This window comes from Danio rerio, chromosome 13 (genome assembly GCF_049306965.1).
Source record: "Danio rerio strain Tuebingen ecotype United States chromosome 13, GRCz12tu, whole genome shotgun sequence".
Classification (NCBI taxonomy): Eukaryota; Metazoa; Chordata; class Actinopteri; order Cypriniformes; family Danionidae; genus Danio; species Danio rerio.
The window spans coordinates 11,579,536-11,599,880 of record NC_133188.1 but is presented as its reverse complement, the minus strand read 5'-3'; the positions used below and the strand labels follow the sequence as shown (position 1 = coordinate 11,599,880).

At 34.3% G+C, this 20,345-nt stretch overlaps 1 protein-coding gene across 2 annotated transcripts in view; it reads right to left on the bottom strand.

Moving 5' to 3' along the window:
- Positions 1–297: 297 nt before the first annotated feature.
- The window catches only part of sdccag8 (SHH signaling and ciliogenesis regulator sdccag8), a 93,360-nt gene continuing 73,312 nt past the window's right edge, over positions 298–20,345 (bottom strand). For both annotated transcript variants that reach the window (XM_021480592.2, NM_001346162.1), the window contains exons 17-18: positions 4,394–4,520; positions 298–594 (exon numbers count right to left, since the gene is read on the bottom strand). In XM_021480592.2, the coding sequence (XP_021336267.1) occupies positions 556–594; positions 4,394–4,520 (166 nt within the window). In that variant the 3' untranslated portion in view covers positions 298–555. The remainder of the gene's footprint in view (positions 595–4,393; positions 4,521–20,345) is intronic.

Here is a 20,345-nt window from a genome sequence, read left to right as displayed (position 1 = left end):
TATATATATATATATATATATATATATATATATATATATATATATATATATATATATAGTGTGTTTTTTACTATGTATTAGAGCAAAGCTACACAATTGAATGTGTTATTGTATAACAGGAGCTATTTTAATGGTGTGGTTTATATAAATTATTATTATTATTTTTTTTAATTATTATTATTTATTTTTTGTTGTATTTTTAATAACCACATGTATAGAGTTTCATCAGACTTCATTGAAAGATTTTTAAGAAACTGTAAAAAATCTGTCATACATATGTCCACACTTGAGCACATCTACAACTTCAATGACCCTGGCCAGAACCTTTAATGAAATAAAAATGAACACATGAAGATACATAACTATTTACATTAAGACACATGTAATTGTGCGCTAAAATGACTTGTGGGATTAGTCATACAGTTATGACTCCACATACCTACTTTTAAATGTATTCAAATAAGTGCACTGTGGCTCAAGCTGAAGTATATTTTCAAAATGTGTATTGCGTCTCACTTTGGCAGAAGTAAACGTATAAGCACAGAATTGATCCCCTCACACAGCCAGCCTGTCCATTCTCTTCCCAGCATGCACCTGCGGAAAAAGATAAGCACAGAAGACAACGACTTGGTAAGAAACTTATGTTAAGAACAACTCTGTTGGCAATTTATCCTGTGGTTTAAATTCCTTTGTTTGGCATATTCGGTGTTAACGTGGAAATCTTTTGATGCTTGGAAGCAGAAAACCCATGAGATGTTTAAAAAACGTGACAAAAAAAAAAAAGTGCTAAATACTTAAACAAACCAAATAGAAGTTATAGACTGGAGAACAAACAAAACAGCTTAAGCTCAAAGTCAAAAAGCTGTGCACTCCCAGTCAACCCCACCAGCCACATCACCTTCCCTGTTGACCTGCAGAAGCCACAGACTCAAAAAGAAAATAAAATAAAAATAATAATAATCAAAAGATATAAATAGCTGGCGCGACGCAGTGGCGCAGTAGGAACCGCCAACTTATCCAGCACGTTTCCATGCAGCGGATGCCCTTCCAGCTGCAACCCATCTCTGGGAATCATCCACACACACTCATTCACACACATTCATACACTAGGGACAATTTAGCCTACCCAATTCATCTGTATTGCATGTCAGGACTGTGGGGGAAACCGGAGCACCCGGAGGAAACCTACGCGAATGCAGGGAGAACATGCAAACTCCACACAGAAACGCCAACTGAGCCGAGGCTTGAACCAGCGACCTTCTTGCTGTGAGGCGACAGCACTACCAACTGCGCCACTGCGTTGCCCTTGAAAATGTATCATTCAAAAATATTTTACGCCTTTTAAAGGTCCCTCTAGTTGTCATGGCTTCAGTCATTGTTGGGATACTCTTTTAAATCTGAAAGTATTAACAACTTGTACAGAAATATACATTGCTATCTTTCAATATGCAAACTAATTATGGAGGCTACATTTTTGCCATATCGCCCAGCCTCTACAATGCAATATAGTTCACCCCAAAATGAAAAAAATTAATAAATAAAAATAAAAACACACCACTTGACAGTTTACTCATTCTCAAGTTGTGATTTTAACACAAAAGATGCTGAAACCAGTAGTCAATGAGTCCATCTATATTAGACTGTCTTTCATTTTTTTCTACTATGGAAGTCGTGAGTGATTAAACGTGAATACACGCAGTGCTGCAGTACTGCGCGGCACAGCACAAAATGATCTAGAACAAGAAACACATGACCAGCAGGGGGCAGTTATGTACCAGTGAACATGCAGAATTGATATAGCAGTGCACACACAAAGAAGCAACGGAAATTAAATAGGCTAATCGTGAGTGTCTCATCAATATCATGATTTTTTTTTGTCATGATAGTTTGCTGCTAAGGGTTTGAATGTTATTTAATTAGAAGCATAAACATAAATACCTCAATAAAAATATAATAAAAAGCAAATTGCAAATTAACAAATGAGCAAATTAACTTCTGCAACTCTATCATAATTTCACTTTAGTTCAGTTTTTTGCTTATTCAAAAGAAAGAAAAAAAAAGTGGTTCGATATTCTTACCTCCAGAACTGTCGTGAGTGTTTGCACTCCTAAAGAATGGTCTTGCATTTACAAAAGCCACTGCTCGCTCATTGCATTTCGTCTTCTGAGGCGCAAGTAATTTCATAAAGGGTTCGTACACATTTTACTACTAAAATTCCATGACTTTTCCTAGACTTTTTCAGAACTTTAAAGTACATTTTCATGACGTAATGTTTCATGTAATGTCTACATTACATGGTGAATAATAAAAAAACAATGATGTGCAAATTTATAACAGCATATCACAGAACACGCAACAATCTATTTTGTTTAAATTTGTTTATATCCATGTAAAACTGATTTTGATTATGCTTACACAGCACTAACAATGTGAGAGCAAGTTTTTGGCCACCTATTCAAGTTAGGGCTGCACAATATGTCGTTTCAGCACCGATATTGCAATGTGTGCATCCACAATAGACACATCGCAAGATATGCAATGTTAGGATTGTAGTTTAATATAGGAGTTTAATCATAATGGAGTAAAAGTTTATCATCTGCATGCATTTTTAAAGAGAGAGTTCACCCAAAAATTACCTACCATTTTCATTACACCCTTCACTTGTTTCAAACATTTATGAGTTTTAGTTTTTTAAATAAACACAAAAAGAATATAATTTATTAACTCCTATAGTGTTGAAACAAGTGAAGTGTGAGTAAATAGTGAGTCTATTTTAATCTTTGAGTTACTTTCCCTTTAAGGCCTGTGACTGTGTAGGCATTTCAATATTTCAAATTTTAACACATCCAGCCACAGGAAATGTTTTTGAAACTATAATAAAGATTAAATAATATGTAATAAAGACTGTGCGGAGTAGATTATTCAATATCTGTACCTGAATAGTGAATACCTGAAAACTATAATTCACTTTTATCTTTACTATATTTTATTTATAGCAATATATCACAGAAATACATAATACCGTAATGTTAGATTTTTCCAACATCGAACAGCCTAATTCAAGTATACAGATAATTGTTAAACTAATTTCCATTACTTTTTGAAATTTTGTGGGTTTTTCTGTTTTTACAAAACTTTTCCAGGACTGAAAAATAGCTTATCAAAGTTCGATGACTTTTCCATGTTTTCTATGACCCTATGAACTCTGTTTATATATAAGAAAAAATGACAACATCTTCTGACAATATTCCTTTGACTGATTTTCAACATTCTTCAGAATATCTTCTTTTGTGTTCAACAGAAGACAAAAACTCAAAAGAGTGAGTAAACGATGATAGAATAGTCATTTTTTGTGAACGAGCCTAGCATGACTGCTAGTGAGGAATCGGTCAGCGTGGCAGCATGTGGGTGTTCTTACACAAATGCTCAGAGGGAGAAGCTGAATTACTGACTCGCTCTAATAACAAAACAACAGCATGGTAGTATTAACAGAGCCGAAAGCGGCGGCGCTTTGCGGAGCATCGCTCCATTTGCAATAATCTCCAACGAATGTCAGCATTGGGCGATTGACGTGCCTCTAGCAGCAATCTGGATGAGCATCTGTGGGCGCCTCGTCTAGCGTGATGTGCAGCCTTGACTACCAGCTGCTGCGCTGCTTGTGCTCCACTCACTCACACACATCCAGGTCACACTCGCTGCAAAACTCACATCCAGTACAGTACAGTACTTTATCACCATTTATAGTCATTAACGTATTTAAAAACTGTTTAAGCATGGAAATCGTTACTACAATGCATACAGGTATTTTAGTGTCTCATTACTGTCAGTGATGTTTTAAATTACACAGTCATCAGCCAGTGGCATATAAAAGGACTTTATCAGGAAGAGATAGTCACAGTAACACTTTATATGAAGGGGTGTTCATAAGACTGTCATGACACCTTTATAATCATGGCATGACAGGTGATTTGCATGCTTTTGATAACTCCGGAAGTGTCAGTTTGTTCAGTTACTGTATGTCAAATACATATTTCAAATGCAATTGTGAGCTTGTTTGAGATGACATTATGACATAACCAAAGATGTCACAACCAGTCTGTGTCATGACAACTTGACATTACTAAGCCTTTGTCATAAACATAATTATCAGTAGGCTAATATAATTGAATAGTTCTTACTAAAAGTTGCATTATATATCCTTTATTAGCTATATGCTAATGTCACATTAAAATGTACTGTAGAAGGTAATATCTAAACTTGGATACGTGTGTTAAAGGTGTAGACGGAGCTTGCAGATCTTACAGATGCACAAACATTTTACAGCAGAAGGTAAATATCATGAAGCATCAAGCGGCCTCTTGAGGGCATGAGTGTGTGTTTAAGAGAGACTGACCTGGCTTTTCAGGCTGTGCAGGTCTTCAGTGAGCTGCTGACGCTCCTGCATGAGCTGCTTCTGTCTGCTGAGGAGCTGCAGCACCTGCTGAGAGCTGGCCTGACAGTGCTGGTCCAGCTGCTGCAGTCTGAAAAACACACACAGAGAAAGACAGCTGAAACAAATGGACACTTCACCACTCTGAAGATTCACAAATCTTTTATCAGCCTGGGTGTTTCTCAACAGCATGATTATTGACAGAATTTGTGAGAGGTTGTAGAGGAAATCTGCTTGAGAAGGGGATATTTATAAAAGGTGAACATTAAACAGATTGTTACTAAGTCTGAGGGTTTCGGGGTGCGGGAAAAGTTGACGTCCTGACAATTGTGATTTTTTAGTTTCTTAAAAATGTCTCAATGAAGTCTGATGAAACTCTATCCATGTGGTTAGTAAAAATACAAAAAGCAAAATATATACACAATTGAAGTCATAATTATTAGCCCCCATTAGAATTTTTTTTCCCAAATGATGTTTAACAGAGCAAGGAAATTTTCACACTATGTTTGATAATATTTTTTTCTTCTGGAGAAAGTTTTATTTTGTTTTATTTCAGCTAAAATAAAAGCAGTTTTTATTTTTTTATGAACCATTTTAAGGTCCAAATTACTAGCCTCTTTAAGCTAATGTTTTTTTCAATAGCCTACAGAACAAACCATCATTATACAATTACTTGCCTAATTACCCTGTCCTGCCTGATCAACCTAATTAACCTACTTAAGCCTTTAAATGTCACTTTAAGCTGTATAAAAGTGTCTTGAATATCTAGTAAAATATTATTTACTATCATCATGGCAAAGATAAAATAAATCAGTGATTAGAAATGAGTTATTATACTATATGTTTAGAATTGTGTTGAAAAAATCTGCTCTCCGTTAAACAGAAATTGGTGGAAAAGTAAACGGGGGGGCTAATAATTCTGACTTCAACTAATATACATATACATATATATATATATACATATATATATATATATATATATATATATATATATATATATATATATATATATATATATATATATATTTTACACACACACACACACACACATACACATATATATATATATATATATATTAAAAAAAAATTTTTTTTTAAACAAGCACTGAAATAAGCCACTAAATTTATTTGTTAAAGGACAGTTTTAATGACAACATGATGAACCCCTCACTCACATTGAACAGTTTATTTAACTTCCGTAAGAGACTTTACGTTACAAGTGTTCGCGAAAGACAGTCGATGCCATCAATATTAATAGTGATTTTTGGACAGTGCTCCCAAAAGTGAATATTATGCCATTAGATTTGTCATTGTTGACTCATCACTTTAAACATGATTTTTCTTCTACAGCACAAAGTATAAACCAACTAAATTTTGTAGTGTCTAATGTGCGCATAAAATGTATATATTTTTTTCTTTTCTCTCCAAAAGTCTTGAGTGACAAAATCTTAATGTTCTTATAATTGTATATCTTTTGATCTCCTCACACACATGCTTATTTCTTTTCTGACTTTGGGACAGTAGATGTTTCCATCCAAAGATGCAATTTAGATTCATGCACAAAACTTTAACATTACATAAATCATTTGTAAATAAAGCACAATTCCCATTCAATGAGTTAAAAGAGTAATATTGTCACTTATTGTGAATATGCTGCAGTAGGAGAAGATACGCCCTTTTTTTTCTTAGATAAGAAATTACTTGCGGGGCTGCACGGTGGCGCAGTGGGTAGCACGTTCGCCTCACAGCAAGATGGTCGCTGGTTCGAAATTACTTGCACCTCAATAGACAAAATGCAATGAACGAGCAGTGACTGTTTGTATGTGCGAGACCACTCTTTTGAAGCGCAGACAGTTCAGGAGGTAATAATCTCGAACTACTTCTTTTGTAATTATTTTTTTGAATTTTCACCTTTAATTTGGATAGGACAGTCGAGTTAACAAACAGGAAAGTATTGGGAGCAGAGAGACGGGAAGGGTTGGCAAATGACCCCAAGATAGGAACAAACTCAGCTCGACGTGAGCACCATGGTGCTACATATCGGTGTAATTAACCATTAGGGCTATTGACGCCAATAAACCACTTTGATAACACAAGTTGTCTGAGGAATTTTAGAATGTCCAAAATAACAATTCAGATATTTTACAATATGGTCAGTCTGCTGGTTTGTACAATAAATGCTGTACTATCACACCAAACTTTGTTATCTCTTAATCTGTATGATCTGTTCACATGTAAAATCACATGACTCTTTGATGCAGATGCATAAAAAGGTTAAAGGGCACTTATATTAGTCCTTTTTCAAGATTTAAGAGAAGGCTTTTGTGACTCCTTAAAGTGTCTTTAAAGTTTTAGCTAAAAACACCAGTCAGATTATCTATTACACGTTTTAGAACACAATCACAATCAGAACACAACATTGAACACAATCTCTGCCTCGGCTGTGTCAGATAAACAGCACAGTGACAGACATAAAGGAAGCAGATCTCACACAACCTGTGTGAAAAATACTACAGTAAGAACTTTACCAATGATTATTTTATGTATTTGTTGTGGAGTTTATTCAAGCCTTTCAATGAGTCACACACAATGTCGATACAAAGTTCACACAGACGCACACACACTTTGAGCTTTTAACTTTGAACTTGCAAAATATGACAGGATACACGTTAATATCCACTGCTGTATGGATATCTACGTATCATGTTACAAAAAAAACCTAATTTAATGTCCACAAACCGGGATTGAAGCATCTACTTTTATAATTGTACTGACATGTGGCTGTGGTGATAAAGAAAGTAAAAATCCCTGTAATTCATTACAAACATGCACTGTTTTAAAAACGTTTTAAACTGATTCTTGATCACATTTGATGATTGATGATCACAGCAAGCTGAACAGATCTTTCAATCCCAGCTGATTTGATTATCTGCGTCACTATGGTGACATTATATACACGCAGCTGTCAATCAAATTGGTGGGAGGGGAAATCACACTCCTATGTCACATTACGGTGGGCCCTTAAAAATGGGAGGGATTTGGATCCTAGTTTAACGTCAGGAAATTAAAAGAAAAATAGAATAAAATCTTATTGTGTTTTTATCACTCCAATATGACAGCGAACACACTATACCTACACACAGTTCTGTCCAAACAGCTTACAAATTCTGATTTTCACCATAGGTGTCCTTTAATATATAGGCATTTTTCCAAAATTCAAGCTCATCTTGGCATTTCCATTAAACATTTTTAGCGCAATATTCCAAAATCTGCATGGATGCAAAAAGCTGGATGCAACAGAGCTAATGTCTATGGAGCTGTTTAGTTTAGAATGGTTAAAAATCTTTCAGTAATACAAAAAACATATGTTTCATCAACTGAACAATCAGTATGTTGTTGAACAGTCCAATTTATAGTACCTCATGCGCATGTGTGTTGACAATTAAACGGTTAAATATGGTTGCAAAATAAATATAATGAAATAAAAGACAAAGGTCAAAAGACAACTATCTAAAATGTCATACTTATAAAGTCGAAGCAGAAGCATACATACATTTAGATATATGTACAAATGCGGACCAACATTAAATAAACATTTTTCAAAAAGTCCAAGAGCTACTGTTCAGGATTTCTACAGTGGTGAAAACAGACAGAAAAATGGCCCCTGTCCATAACCATCAGAACTCTTTCTGGCCTGCCAATCTCTGGTAAGTCAGTAGGTTTGTATCTGTCTTTCACAAATGTCGTTCTCCTCTGATTCCTTAAATCCTGGCTTTTTGGGCAGCAGAGGACTTGATCTGCGTGCACTAGACAGCTTGTTCCTGTCCTCCGGCCTCAGTGTCTTTGACCGTCTCGAGCGCTGTTGTTCTTTTGTCTTGCGCTCTTTCATTGCGCTTGTTTCCCGGTGTGATCTGGACAGGGCTGATCTCAGGGCTGTGGTGGGCATCCTGTCCCGTGCTCAGGCCCTGCTGTGTGGGGAGCTGGCGCCACTACTGTTGCCCACCTCCAGAGTCTGGCAGCACTGTGACACTGGCCATAACCTCCTCCACACACACTGCTCGGCTCCAAATGTTCTTCTGTATCAGCGCACACATCCAAACCTTCATCCACTATCCTTTACTAATTCATCTGCTATTGTTTACCAAAACAAGATATCAACAACAAATAGAAGAATACGAGCAACTTAAGAAGTGAGCTGTAATAACATGCGCATTATGTGTAAAGCAGCTAAAGCTCTGTTAGCGTGCCATCTGTTTTTCTGACACAAGGTTTTAATTTCCACACAAAACACAGGTTTTATTGTTGGAGTCTGATTAATATTAGTTAAAAAAGGAATTAAATAATTATAATTAGCTCATTTTACATTCCAAGCAAACAAGTATAAACCATTATAACATCTAAATTCATAAGACATGATCTTACACCAAATGTAAATCGTTAACGAGGTCATGAATTGAGAACTTGAACTTGGTATGTTGTCTTATAAGATATTTGTAGCATTGAAACACATTTTAAAGCTTAAAATGTCCTAATAATGGACAAAGCTTTTATTTATTCAAACTTTATTCCAATTATCATTTGTACATGAAGTTGCATGTTAAATCCTGAAAGCATGTACATTATTTGCATATACAGTACTGTACTCCACCTTCAGAGCAAGACTTTGATTAATCCGCTTATTAAATCGGCATCGCATGACGCAACTTCCAGGTCAGATCAGACTATATGTTGAGGACCATTAAATAGTGCTAACAAACACTTACAATGCGCTGTATTATTTTTAAAAAACATGATCTGAATTTTATCCATGCATTTAGGTATCACATGGCCAGAAAAAGATTGATTTGCTTAATAAATAGTTAATTATTAGTGTCTAATGCCAGAGACTGTAGTGTACACTATAATTTATATTTTAAAGAAATTCACTTTAATGCGTGACATGACTAAAAAATCATAAAAGATTATTTTTTATTCAAATGAGCAGCCGATTGGATCCAGTAAGTCATGACTTAACAAGCGAATAGCTCTACATCACATCAAAGGCCCCGCCCAGAGACCAAATGTGTCAATAATTTGAGCACAAAAATCAGTGCTTAATTTGAGTTGGATCTTGCCAGAACCTGTTCTGGAAAATGTTAGATATTCCTGTTTTGCACTTCGATGTATTTTAATTGATCCTGCATTAACTTTTGCACGGTGAATACCTGCATGTATGTGTGTTTTTATCTGTGAGAGAGAGAGAATTTGAATGAGTCCGATTCAAAAACAGCGAGCAAAGCTGAGTGGATAGTGTGAGTGCGCACATACTTAAAGGTAGTCACTTTCGATCAATCGGCTTTCTTATGTTTACAATCACTCTCGTTGGTTGGTGATTATTGTTTCGCACACAGTGACCAGCGAAAATAAATAATGGCATAGTGGCCTATATAAATAATATTTGCCATAAATGCCAGAGGCAGTCAAGCTTTATTGTTACCCTCAAGTTAATTTGATATTAAGCCTGATCAAAAGAGATCTTGAGATAACATTGCACGAATGGATCAGGAAAGCGGGAAACAAAAGCAAAATGATCTCAAATCAGCCAGACAACATGACGGAAGAAGAAACTGTGGGCTCTTCTTGAAGATTGGACTGAGTGAGTCATATTCGCCTGGCACAGGCGAATAGTGAAGTGAACTGAATGTCAGTGGTGTTAGTTGATGTTTCATTCGATTTATGCTTGTAGCTATTGTTTGTTTTTTACCTATTGTTGACGCATAACGTTATACTGCACAAAATAGTTAAAGACCGTTCAGAAAAGAATCTCTTTTTGTGCTATCATCGTTCCATGATGTCATGTTTTGGGCAAACTGAGATTGTGTGGCGGAGGTTGTTTACGATAACCTTTATTTTCTAGTTTTGTTCCAGAAATTATTCATTTATAAATTAAGCACTAGTAAAGGTGCAACGAAATGAAAAATCTGGACTAAAAATTTAAATCTTTAACGCTTAGCATAAATAAGTACACCACTTTTGAAAATAATGAATATTTCTTAGTGAACATTTCTTAGTGAATATAACAAATAATTCAGAGTTTATGAAATACCCATTATATCTATTAAAATAAGAGTTTGGTTACCTAACATCCTTAGGAATAGAAAGATAATATATTCAAATTCAAAGAGTAATTAAAAAAATTACAAACTACAAAATTACAACCTGGGCAACGCAGTGGCGCAGTAGGTAGTGCTGCTGCCTCACAGCAAGAAGGTCGCTGGTTCGAGCCTCTGCTGGGTCAGTTGGCGTTTCTGTGTGGAGTTTGTATGTTCTCTTTGCATGTTCTACCTGTGTTCGCGTGGGTTTCCTCCGGGTGCTCGAGTTTCCCCCACAGTCCAAAGACATGTGGTACAGGTGAATTGGGTAGGCTAAAATGTCCCTAGTGTATGAGTGTGTGTGGATGTTTCCCAGAGATGGGTTGCGACTAGAAGGGCATCTGCTGCATAAATTATGCTGGATGAGTTGGTGGTTCATTACGCTGTGGCGACCCCAGATTAATAAACGAACTAAGCCGAAAAAAAAATGAATAAATGAATGAAAATTACAACCTTCTTTTTAAGTTTCTTTGGATTTTTTTGCCTTTAATAAACTTGTATTTAATATATTTCCCCAATATATTAATTTGGGTGTTCTAAGTGTTACATTACTACCAATTGTGGGTTTGGTACTGACTAATCGTAGTAATGTGTATACAGAAATATGTTATTGTAAGGCATCTTACAGAAAATATTCATTTAAAAGAGAGATCTATGAGGGGTGTACACATTTATGCTGAGCAATGCTGTTGAAATTTTTTAATCAAACTATGTAAATAATATATAGCCGTAACTGGTTTTCTCATTAATACTGAAGTTTTTCTTATACTGTTCATAAAAAATGACTATTTAAATGATTTCTGAAAGATCATGTGACACTGAAGGCTTTTTAAAAATGTAATTAAAATGACCAGTGCTCAAACTTTAGCCATCAAACTCATCATAATATCATCTGCAGCTTATGATTCTAATATTAGACTATTTTTCAAGAAGTCACCAAATAAAAGGATTACAGAAGAAATCATGGAATAATTCCTGCTCTATTCCTTCCTCTTTGTTAGTTTCAGTGGGCTAAATGAGCTTGTTCCATCCATTAGAATCAGTATCAATATAACGTCAGACATGACTGAGTGAAGCTCTTTAGGCATTGTGTAATTCAGCAGTTAATTCCTTCACCTCACACACACATGCCATCTGCAGCACCTTTGCACCTCTGGAGACAGACATGCTGCATTATTAACCTATTACACAATCACACGGCCCTTAATCAGCAAATGTCAAACGCCTCTAAATCTCCCCCTTATTTACATTCTGTACAGACACGCAGAGAAAAAGTCTCAAATCCGTCCAGTACACATGACTTGTGCCCTTGTTCTGGCCTGTGCTAGTTTGTATCTGACTCCCATAAACTGTCCCCAAGAATACAAAAAGAGAGAAAACTCCTGTAGTTATCTCTGAAGCTGGACACACAACGGGAGTCTGATTAAATTAGAAGGCCGTCCAGCAGCTAAGGCTGCAAATCCAATAACCTCCCTCCATTTACTGGCACGCAACTTAATTAGGTTTTTAATACAGCTTAGTGCATGGAGCTGGGCTGAGCTGGCCCGGCCTGGACACTGCTGCCTCTGCCCGCGACCGAGAGCTGGAGAAGAGCTTCCCCGCTGACCCTGGAGAAAGAACACCATCTGCTGGCTCTCAGGCTAACTGAAGCCAGAGCCGCACAGACACCCATAACCCCACCGCTGATGACACTTTCACACACTTTACACATCTCAAAAGCGAAGTAAGATGGAGGTCAGTTAGAGATTTTTGGATATATTGTTTTTAAGGAAATGTTTGCATGCTAATCATGAGAATACATTTAATGCAAATATTAAAAAATATATAACAATAACACCACACTGTATTACAACTTCCAGGTGTACAATAAGAAGGTGATGCGAACTATTTATTTTTTTCTAAAAATGCATTACATACTATTTAGAAAAACTTGTCAGTAAGCTGATTGATTAAACAAAATTGATTAAACCCTCCCCGCCCACCCCACATTACAAGTTTCTCTTAACTTAAGTCTGCATTCATCTAATATTGATTAGTGAAGTGTGAATCGATACTAAAATATTGATATCTCCGATGCCAGCGTTGTATGTATGTTCTAGAATCGATTATCTTATCAAAACATCAATATGTCAGTAATTTGGAGCAAATATGTTGTTTATTGGAAATAGAAATACAGTGGAAAGTAATCACAATTACCCTAGTTTCTCTGAATGATGCCAACTTAGTCGGAACTACTTGTTCTTCCACCTGCCAAGTCATGTGCGTAAAATGGCACTGTACAACTGCAGATCACGCTAGCTAGTCTACTGGTCTGGCACATGTTGTTCAGTCACGCTGTCACTAGATATGGGTGACCGCAAGCGAAGTTATGTGTGGAGCTACTTTAGCTCCATAAACTCAAATGATGCAGTTTGTGACGTGTGTAACAAAACAGTGAGGTACTGTGGTAATACCACAAACCTAATCAAACACCTACATATAGACAGAATATGACTATGCCATGACTAGGCAGTCAGAAGAGGAGGAAAGGAGAGGCACAGGTGCTGCTAGGGTGAGACAGACATCGCTTTCAGAGTCCTTAGGTGCAGCAGGTAGGCACTATCCAGGTACAGAGGGAGAAAATGACAGATGTGGCTATATTTTGGGGGCTTGGGTTTTTTGTGACAATGATAAAACAAAAAAGTTCAATATCTTCAATGGGACTATATTAACATGTCACTAAAACAAAAAGTATAAATGTTTGTTAAGATGTTCAGGCAGGCGTTTTAAGATATACATGCTCAGATGCTTTCAACAAATATGTAAGTTGGCTCTTTTTTGTATAATTCTTCATCAATAAACAAGAATAACCTGTAATATGTCTCGTATTCAGTATGAAGTGAAAGCTAAGTACTTGTTACTTTAATTTTCCAAACAGTCTTTTTTGGGCAGCATCAGCATTGGATCGGTATCGCCGATACTCACCTTCATTTTATTTGGTATCGGATTGGAAACCAGTGATATCGCACATCCCTAAAATTGATATTATATAAAGCATACAAATTGTAACTGTTTTTTTTTTTATTTGAAATATAAGCATGGATGACTTATGTATGACTATATATACACACATAATTATCAATGGTTAAAACAGTTGCATTCCATATTAAAACTAATTTTTTTTTTCCACAAATATTTGATCATTTTAAAGTTTAGATGCTTTTTCTTTTGCATAAAATTTATTTACTGTCACTAATATGCAATGCATCCTTGTTGCGTAAACACATTAATTATTTATTAATGTTGTTTGTTTTTTTTACAAAAAAAATGTGTGTTGCTAGCTAAAAGAAGGAGTGTAGATCATTGCAGTGATATAAAATGTGGTTAATTCTTCTTTAATCCTCTCCTGAACAACTACCTTTCACTCAGAGCAAACAAAATGTCTGTTATAAAAAGAAACAAACACTTTATAATTCTCAATGTCTCTAAATTTATGATTTATAGTTGAGTAAAATGTAGTATGTTTTATTCTGTAAACAATTTTTTGCATAAAAGAACGAAAAGAATGTGTTTTCAGACATGCTTCATTATTAATTTTAGACAACAAAATACCAATGTTTTACAATGCTCTTTATTGACCGTCTAAACATAGACATCCTCTATATATTACAATATATAACTGCAGGTTAACAACACTGTAAAATCCAATAAGTTATGGTAACTCGAACCATTTGAGGAAACCGATTAAAACAAACCATTTGAGTTCAAAAACGAATCCTTATAAGTACTGTGAACTTAATCTATTTGAGTAAATGAAGCAATTTGAGCACAGTTAAACCCAATAAATGAAGAGAACTCAAACCAACAAGTACTGTAAAACTCAATAAGTTAAGACAGCTCAAACCGTTTGAGGAAACCGATTGTAAAAAAAAAAAAAAAAAAAAACTAATCTATGTGTATTGTGAACTTAATTAATTTAAGTTGAAGCAATGAGGCATTAGCTTTAATACTGAGTTCAAAACTGTTTTCAAACGAGTAGAACTAACTTTGTCAATTTTGAGTTAACTACACTCATTTCATTTAAAAAATTTGACTGTTGGGTTTTACAGTGTATGTTTATATATACAGTAATAACTTATTTGAAAATAAATAATAGATGCAATTTTATTTAAAATTTGTAAGAAAGGTTATCAGAGTTATCGAATGAATCAAATATTAACATTTTACTCAAACCCATAACTTTTAAATCCACAGAAACCGAGAACTTTCAAGTCTCTTAATTTCTCCAAAAGACACGCACGCACGCACGCACGCACACACGCACGCACGCACGTACACACGCACACACGCACACACACTTTTTCTTGTCATCCAAAAATCCTGTCAGGCATTATTTAAAACGCGAGTATGAATGATTATAAATATAGTAGCTGTTCTGGAATGGTCTGCGGGTGACGATGCGCTCTGTGTGTTAGTATAATAAACAGTGTGAGTGGCCTGCAGTGCTGCCACCTGTACAGCGAGTCTCAATGCTGATGGACTGGACTGAAGTTCCTCTGCTAGTCTGGCCTGCTGTGGCCTCAGGGTGTGTGATTTTTCTGAGCGATGTTCAGTGCTTAGCATCTGTTTAGCATTGGCAAAATAAATTGGCAAGGTTCACAGAGTATATGAGTATAGAGTATAATACAATCGTAGCTCTTGCAAACAATTAAACCTAAAACCTAAAAAATTTAAACTATCTTAATCTATACCACAAACAAAAACGGGGTTTTAAGGACAAAACTGCTTGCTTTACATGTATCATGTAAATCTACAGAAGACAATCACTAACGTGTCATTTAGTGTAATAATATGCCAATAATAATAATAATAATAATAATAAATCAGTCATTTTCAGAAGAAGAATCCTTAGATGACACATGAAAAGACTTTGCCACTATACTTTGCCACTAACTTTATATACAGTTGAAGTCAGAATTATTAGGCCCCTTTAAATTATTTTTTTTAATTTTTTTATATTTCTCAAATGATGTTTAACAGAGCAAGGACATTTTTACAGTGTGTCTGAAAATAATTTTTTTTCTGGAGAAAGTCTGATTTGTAATTATTTCGGCTAGAATAAAAGCATTTTTAAATTGTCTAAAACAATTTTAGGGTCGAAATTATTAGTCCCTTTAAGCTATATTTTTTTCGATAGTCTACAGAACAAACCATCATAATACAATAACTTGCCTAGTTACCCTAACTTGCTTGGTTAAGCTAATTAACCTAGTTAAGCCTTTAAATGTCACTTTAAGGAGCATAGAAGTGTCTTCAATAATATCTAGTAAAATATTTACTTTCATCATGACAAATTTAAAAAAAAGCTATTAGAAATTAGTTATTAAAATGATTGTGTTAAGAAATGTGTTGAAACAATATTCTCTTCGTTAAACAGAAATTGGGGGAAAAATAAACAGAGGGGCTAATAATTCTGACTTCAACTGTACATGCATTGGTCACTGTGTAACATTGGACTGCTACCTCATACTACCTCCCTGTATATTATGAAGACACTGTCACTATTCCATATTTACAAGCATTTTGCACTATAAACTGTTTTGCATTATATAGTACTTTTTGCAGTATACTAACTCTGGTTTGCACTCCTTGCCATGTGCCCTTAAGTGTAATTATATTGTTAGCAAATGTTTATTTTTGCTTATATTTTTAAATTACATTATATGTGTAATTGCATTTATTGTCATTTCTTTTTAAAATTCTACTTTTTGTACTAATATCATATGTTAGGCACCTAGGGTCTAAAAGTAACTCAATTTCGATGTGGTTGAATTGACAATAAAGCTGACTTTGATTTTGATATGACTAGTTTCCCCATTAGTCAGCAAAGAAGTTTGTAAACATTTAAAATCCTATAGGTAGCTGGATCACTTATTCTTTTATTTTAAACCGTAAAGAATAAACCAGAATAAGTATGTTGTATCTTTGCATAAACACAGTTGATGTTAGTGATGTTTAACAGAGCAAGGACATTTTTTCATGGTTTTGTCCTATTATATTTATCTTATAAAGAAAGTAACTAAAAATATATATTTTTACAATAAGATCAATATTATTAGCCCCCTAAGATTTTTTGTTTGTTCAATTGGCCATCATTCTGTTGCACTTTAATCTAAATACTAGTATCTTGCAAAATTACTAATAAAATATAATGTACCGTCATCACGGCAAATACTAAAAAAAGTCATTAGAAAATAGTTATTAAAACTATTAGGTTTAAAAATGTGTTGAAAACAGCACTTGGCAACCATTTAAAAATAAATACATATTTCAAAGGCTTATAAGTTTGTCTTCAATTGTATAAATGTTAAACTTAATGACAGTGGAACATTATTTCATCCATTCATAGGCTTTTATAGTATAAAATATCTTTGCACGAGAAACTTAAGCACAAGAAAGAATGCCGCTTTGAAACAAAATTTTATTGACGTGCTTTAATTTTAGACAGTTAGTTATAATTTTTTATCTAGAAAGAAAATTAGAGTAAGCCTACTAGAGACATTTTATGTTGGGGAGGGATCTGAGTGGTATTGGTTTACCGGTGAGCGTAAGTGCAATGTTAACGGAGCGCTTGCTTTGATCGGTTAGCGACTGAGTGGAGCGCACGACTGCTACAGTATATCAGTTTAGTATGATCACTGTTAAATAACTGCCCCCTGCTGGTAAGGTCTTTCTTGTGATAGACCATTTTGTGCTGTGCCACGCAGTACTGCAGCACTGCGTGTGGTCCCGTTCATTCTCTCATGCATTCTCAGTAGCCACATCTGCATATTTTAAAGACATATTTATTAATTTTCTCAAAAGTTATTTGAAACATTAAATTATACACATGTATTTAATTTGCTTTGCATGCATAAAACCACGTTTGCCTATTTAATTTAAAGTTTAAATGGAGACACAAATACGAACATTGGACGACAAACAAACAAATAAATAACATAAATGTGAATTAACACCATTTAAATTCCAGGAAAAAAATCCCTGGCAGCCATTTCTTTTGCTAAGTCTATGTGTGAAATTGGTTTCCAAACTGTGCAGCTACACAAATAAAACCATTTATCTCTTTTAGGATATTCTAATTAGAAGAGAGCTTCTAAAAAACAGCAACAATAACGCTTACTTAGTCCAGCATATCAGAACAAATGAGGCAGGTTTAGTTCCTTCAATGCACAAACAAACCAATAGGAGAAAGATCTCAACAAATGGAACGACAAATCACTAAATCCAGTGAATTTACCAAGCTCCCATCAGCAGCATGCTGGGGATAGTGGCTAGAAGGGGTGTGCGGGGCTTGGAGGAAGGATAAGCAGTATAGAATATATGCAATCTGTCTTGGCTTGCCTGTCATTGAAGACGCAGTCAGTTCAGTCCCTCACTCACTCTTCCCTAAACCCTCCTGTTCTGCCAAAAACACACAGACACAAACACTACACTGACCGCAGGCCTTGCAAATCACACAACTAACCTGTCAAACTAACCAGTGACTATCATGATCTCTCATTCATCTGTTTAAGAGTTTGAATTATGTGCTCATTTTAAGCTTTTTTTTTCATCTAAATGAGCAAAAGAATAAAATATCTAATTAATATTCATGTAATTATATATAGTAAAACACTGACATTGTCAATTAATAATAACATTTTTTAACTTAACTATTTTATTATTATTTCAATACATTTCTTTAGAAAATTAAACTATTTTTTGCATAGTATGCATTTTAAATAATTATAATTTAAATTAAAGTAACTTAATTAAATCTGTATGCAGTAAATCTATCTCTCAGGAATAGCATGCATGACTACTTTATTTCCAGTATTTTTAAGGATTGCAGTTCAGATTTTTATTTTGACACTTTAACATGGTGGACGAGAGAGCTTAACCTGCTGCAGTTTAATAAAAACATGCAATTACAAAAAAAAAAACACCAGCAAATTATTAAAGATCTTATGAAAAGATTACACATGCTGCAAATACTCACAATGCATAGACATAACATAAAACACCCTATGTTTTCCCACAATGCAAACACATTAATAAAACACGCTACATTTTCTAGCAACACAAACAATTTACGAAAAAGTGCAGAATTTTCTCACAACAATTGCAAAAAGAACAGAACACAATGGAAATGTTTCAAGTGGACCCAAAATTGTGATGGATACCACTGTGCCGTGACTATTACATAGTGAAATTGTAGGTGATCTTTGTATTTTCTTTTTTTTATTGACGTTTAACAAGACCATACATAGTAGTAACAGGAAAAATTACAGACTGTTTTAGTTTTCTTATATTCCCTCAAAATAAAATAAATAAAATTCATGAATAAACAAATAAAAAAATATATTTTTAAATAATAATAAAGCAAGTTTACAATAAGAAAGCAAACAAGGAAAGATTGCAAAAGAAAAAAAAGAGTCAATATTTTTACTTTCCAATTTTTTTACAGTGTATTAGAGCTGACATCAACTGAACTGGGTAAGCCTTTGAAAGGTGAGTTTTTTATTTGTTTATTTTAACATCCTGATTCCCTTGTCTTTTGCATTTTATTAGTCTATATAAACATTACGTAAATAGCTGGGTCAGTCATGTTTTAGGGTCCCTTTAAAACATTTCTCTTCTATTCCAAGTTATTTAAAAGTGTTTTCGAAAGCACTTTCGTAAATTGTCTGCATTGTGAGAAAATGCAGCATGATTTTTAAAAATGTGTTTGTGTTGTGAGGATTTGCAGCATGTGTGCTGTCAAACGAATGAAGATCTTTTTTCAATTTGCTGACGTTTTCTGTAATTCCACGTGTTTTCTTAAATTTTAGCTCCATACTTTAATCTAAATTATGTCCTTGGTATTTAAAGGTTCGCTTATTATAAATAAATAGGGTTTGGAAGCAAAAAAAGTAAAGGATCACCTTTAGCGTGACACTGAATGATATTAATTAGAAATAATTGATAATTATTTATGCTGGCAGTTCATTGTGCTGTGGCAACCTCTGAAATAGAGACTAAGCAGAAGGAAAATTAATGAATGGATGAATTATGCACATTATTTGTAAAGGCTGTGGATTAATGATAACAATGTTGTAAATAAAATTCGATTCTCTGCACAAACTGTTAGTTTCACGCAATAAAACCTCAATGTATCATCAGGAGTCTTGGTATTGATTCTGTTTGGCCTGTTTTTTGTTTTGTTTTTCCTTTGTTTTTGTTTTATTACTCATAAAATAACGCCATACTTGCATTTATCAACCACAAGGTCCACAGTTTGAGCTAAACATTTTTGGTCACATTTTACAAAGAAGGTTACATTAGTTAATATTAGTTCATGTATTTACTAACATGAACAAACAATTAAAAATACTTTTATCAAATCATAAATGTTAGTTAATGAAATAAAATTGTTAATTTTTAGCTCATGTTAATTAAGATCATTAGTGCATTAACTAATGTTAACAAGCATGAATTTGGATTTTAACAAAGCTTTAGTAAATGTTAAATTATTATTAAATGCTGTACAAGTAATGTTTATTAGTTCAAGTTTGAAAATAAAATAACTAACATTAACAATTATTGTAAAGTGTGATAACATTATTTAATGTTCTATAGAAAAAAGTGTGAACAAAATAACAATTAACATTTTTAAATTAATGACCCCTTTAACAGCAAAAAAGTTACAAATCTAGACTACACCCAACGGTCAAGAATCTGCAAATATTTAGACTCAGCTACACAACATATGTGATGTATATTCGCTA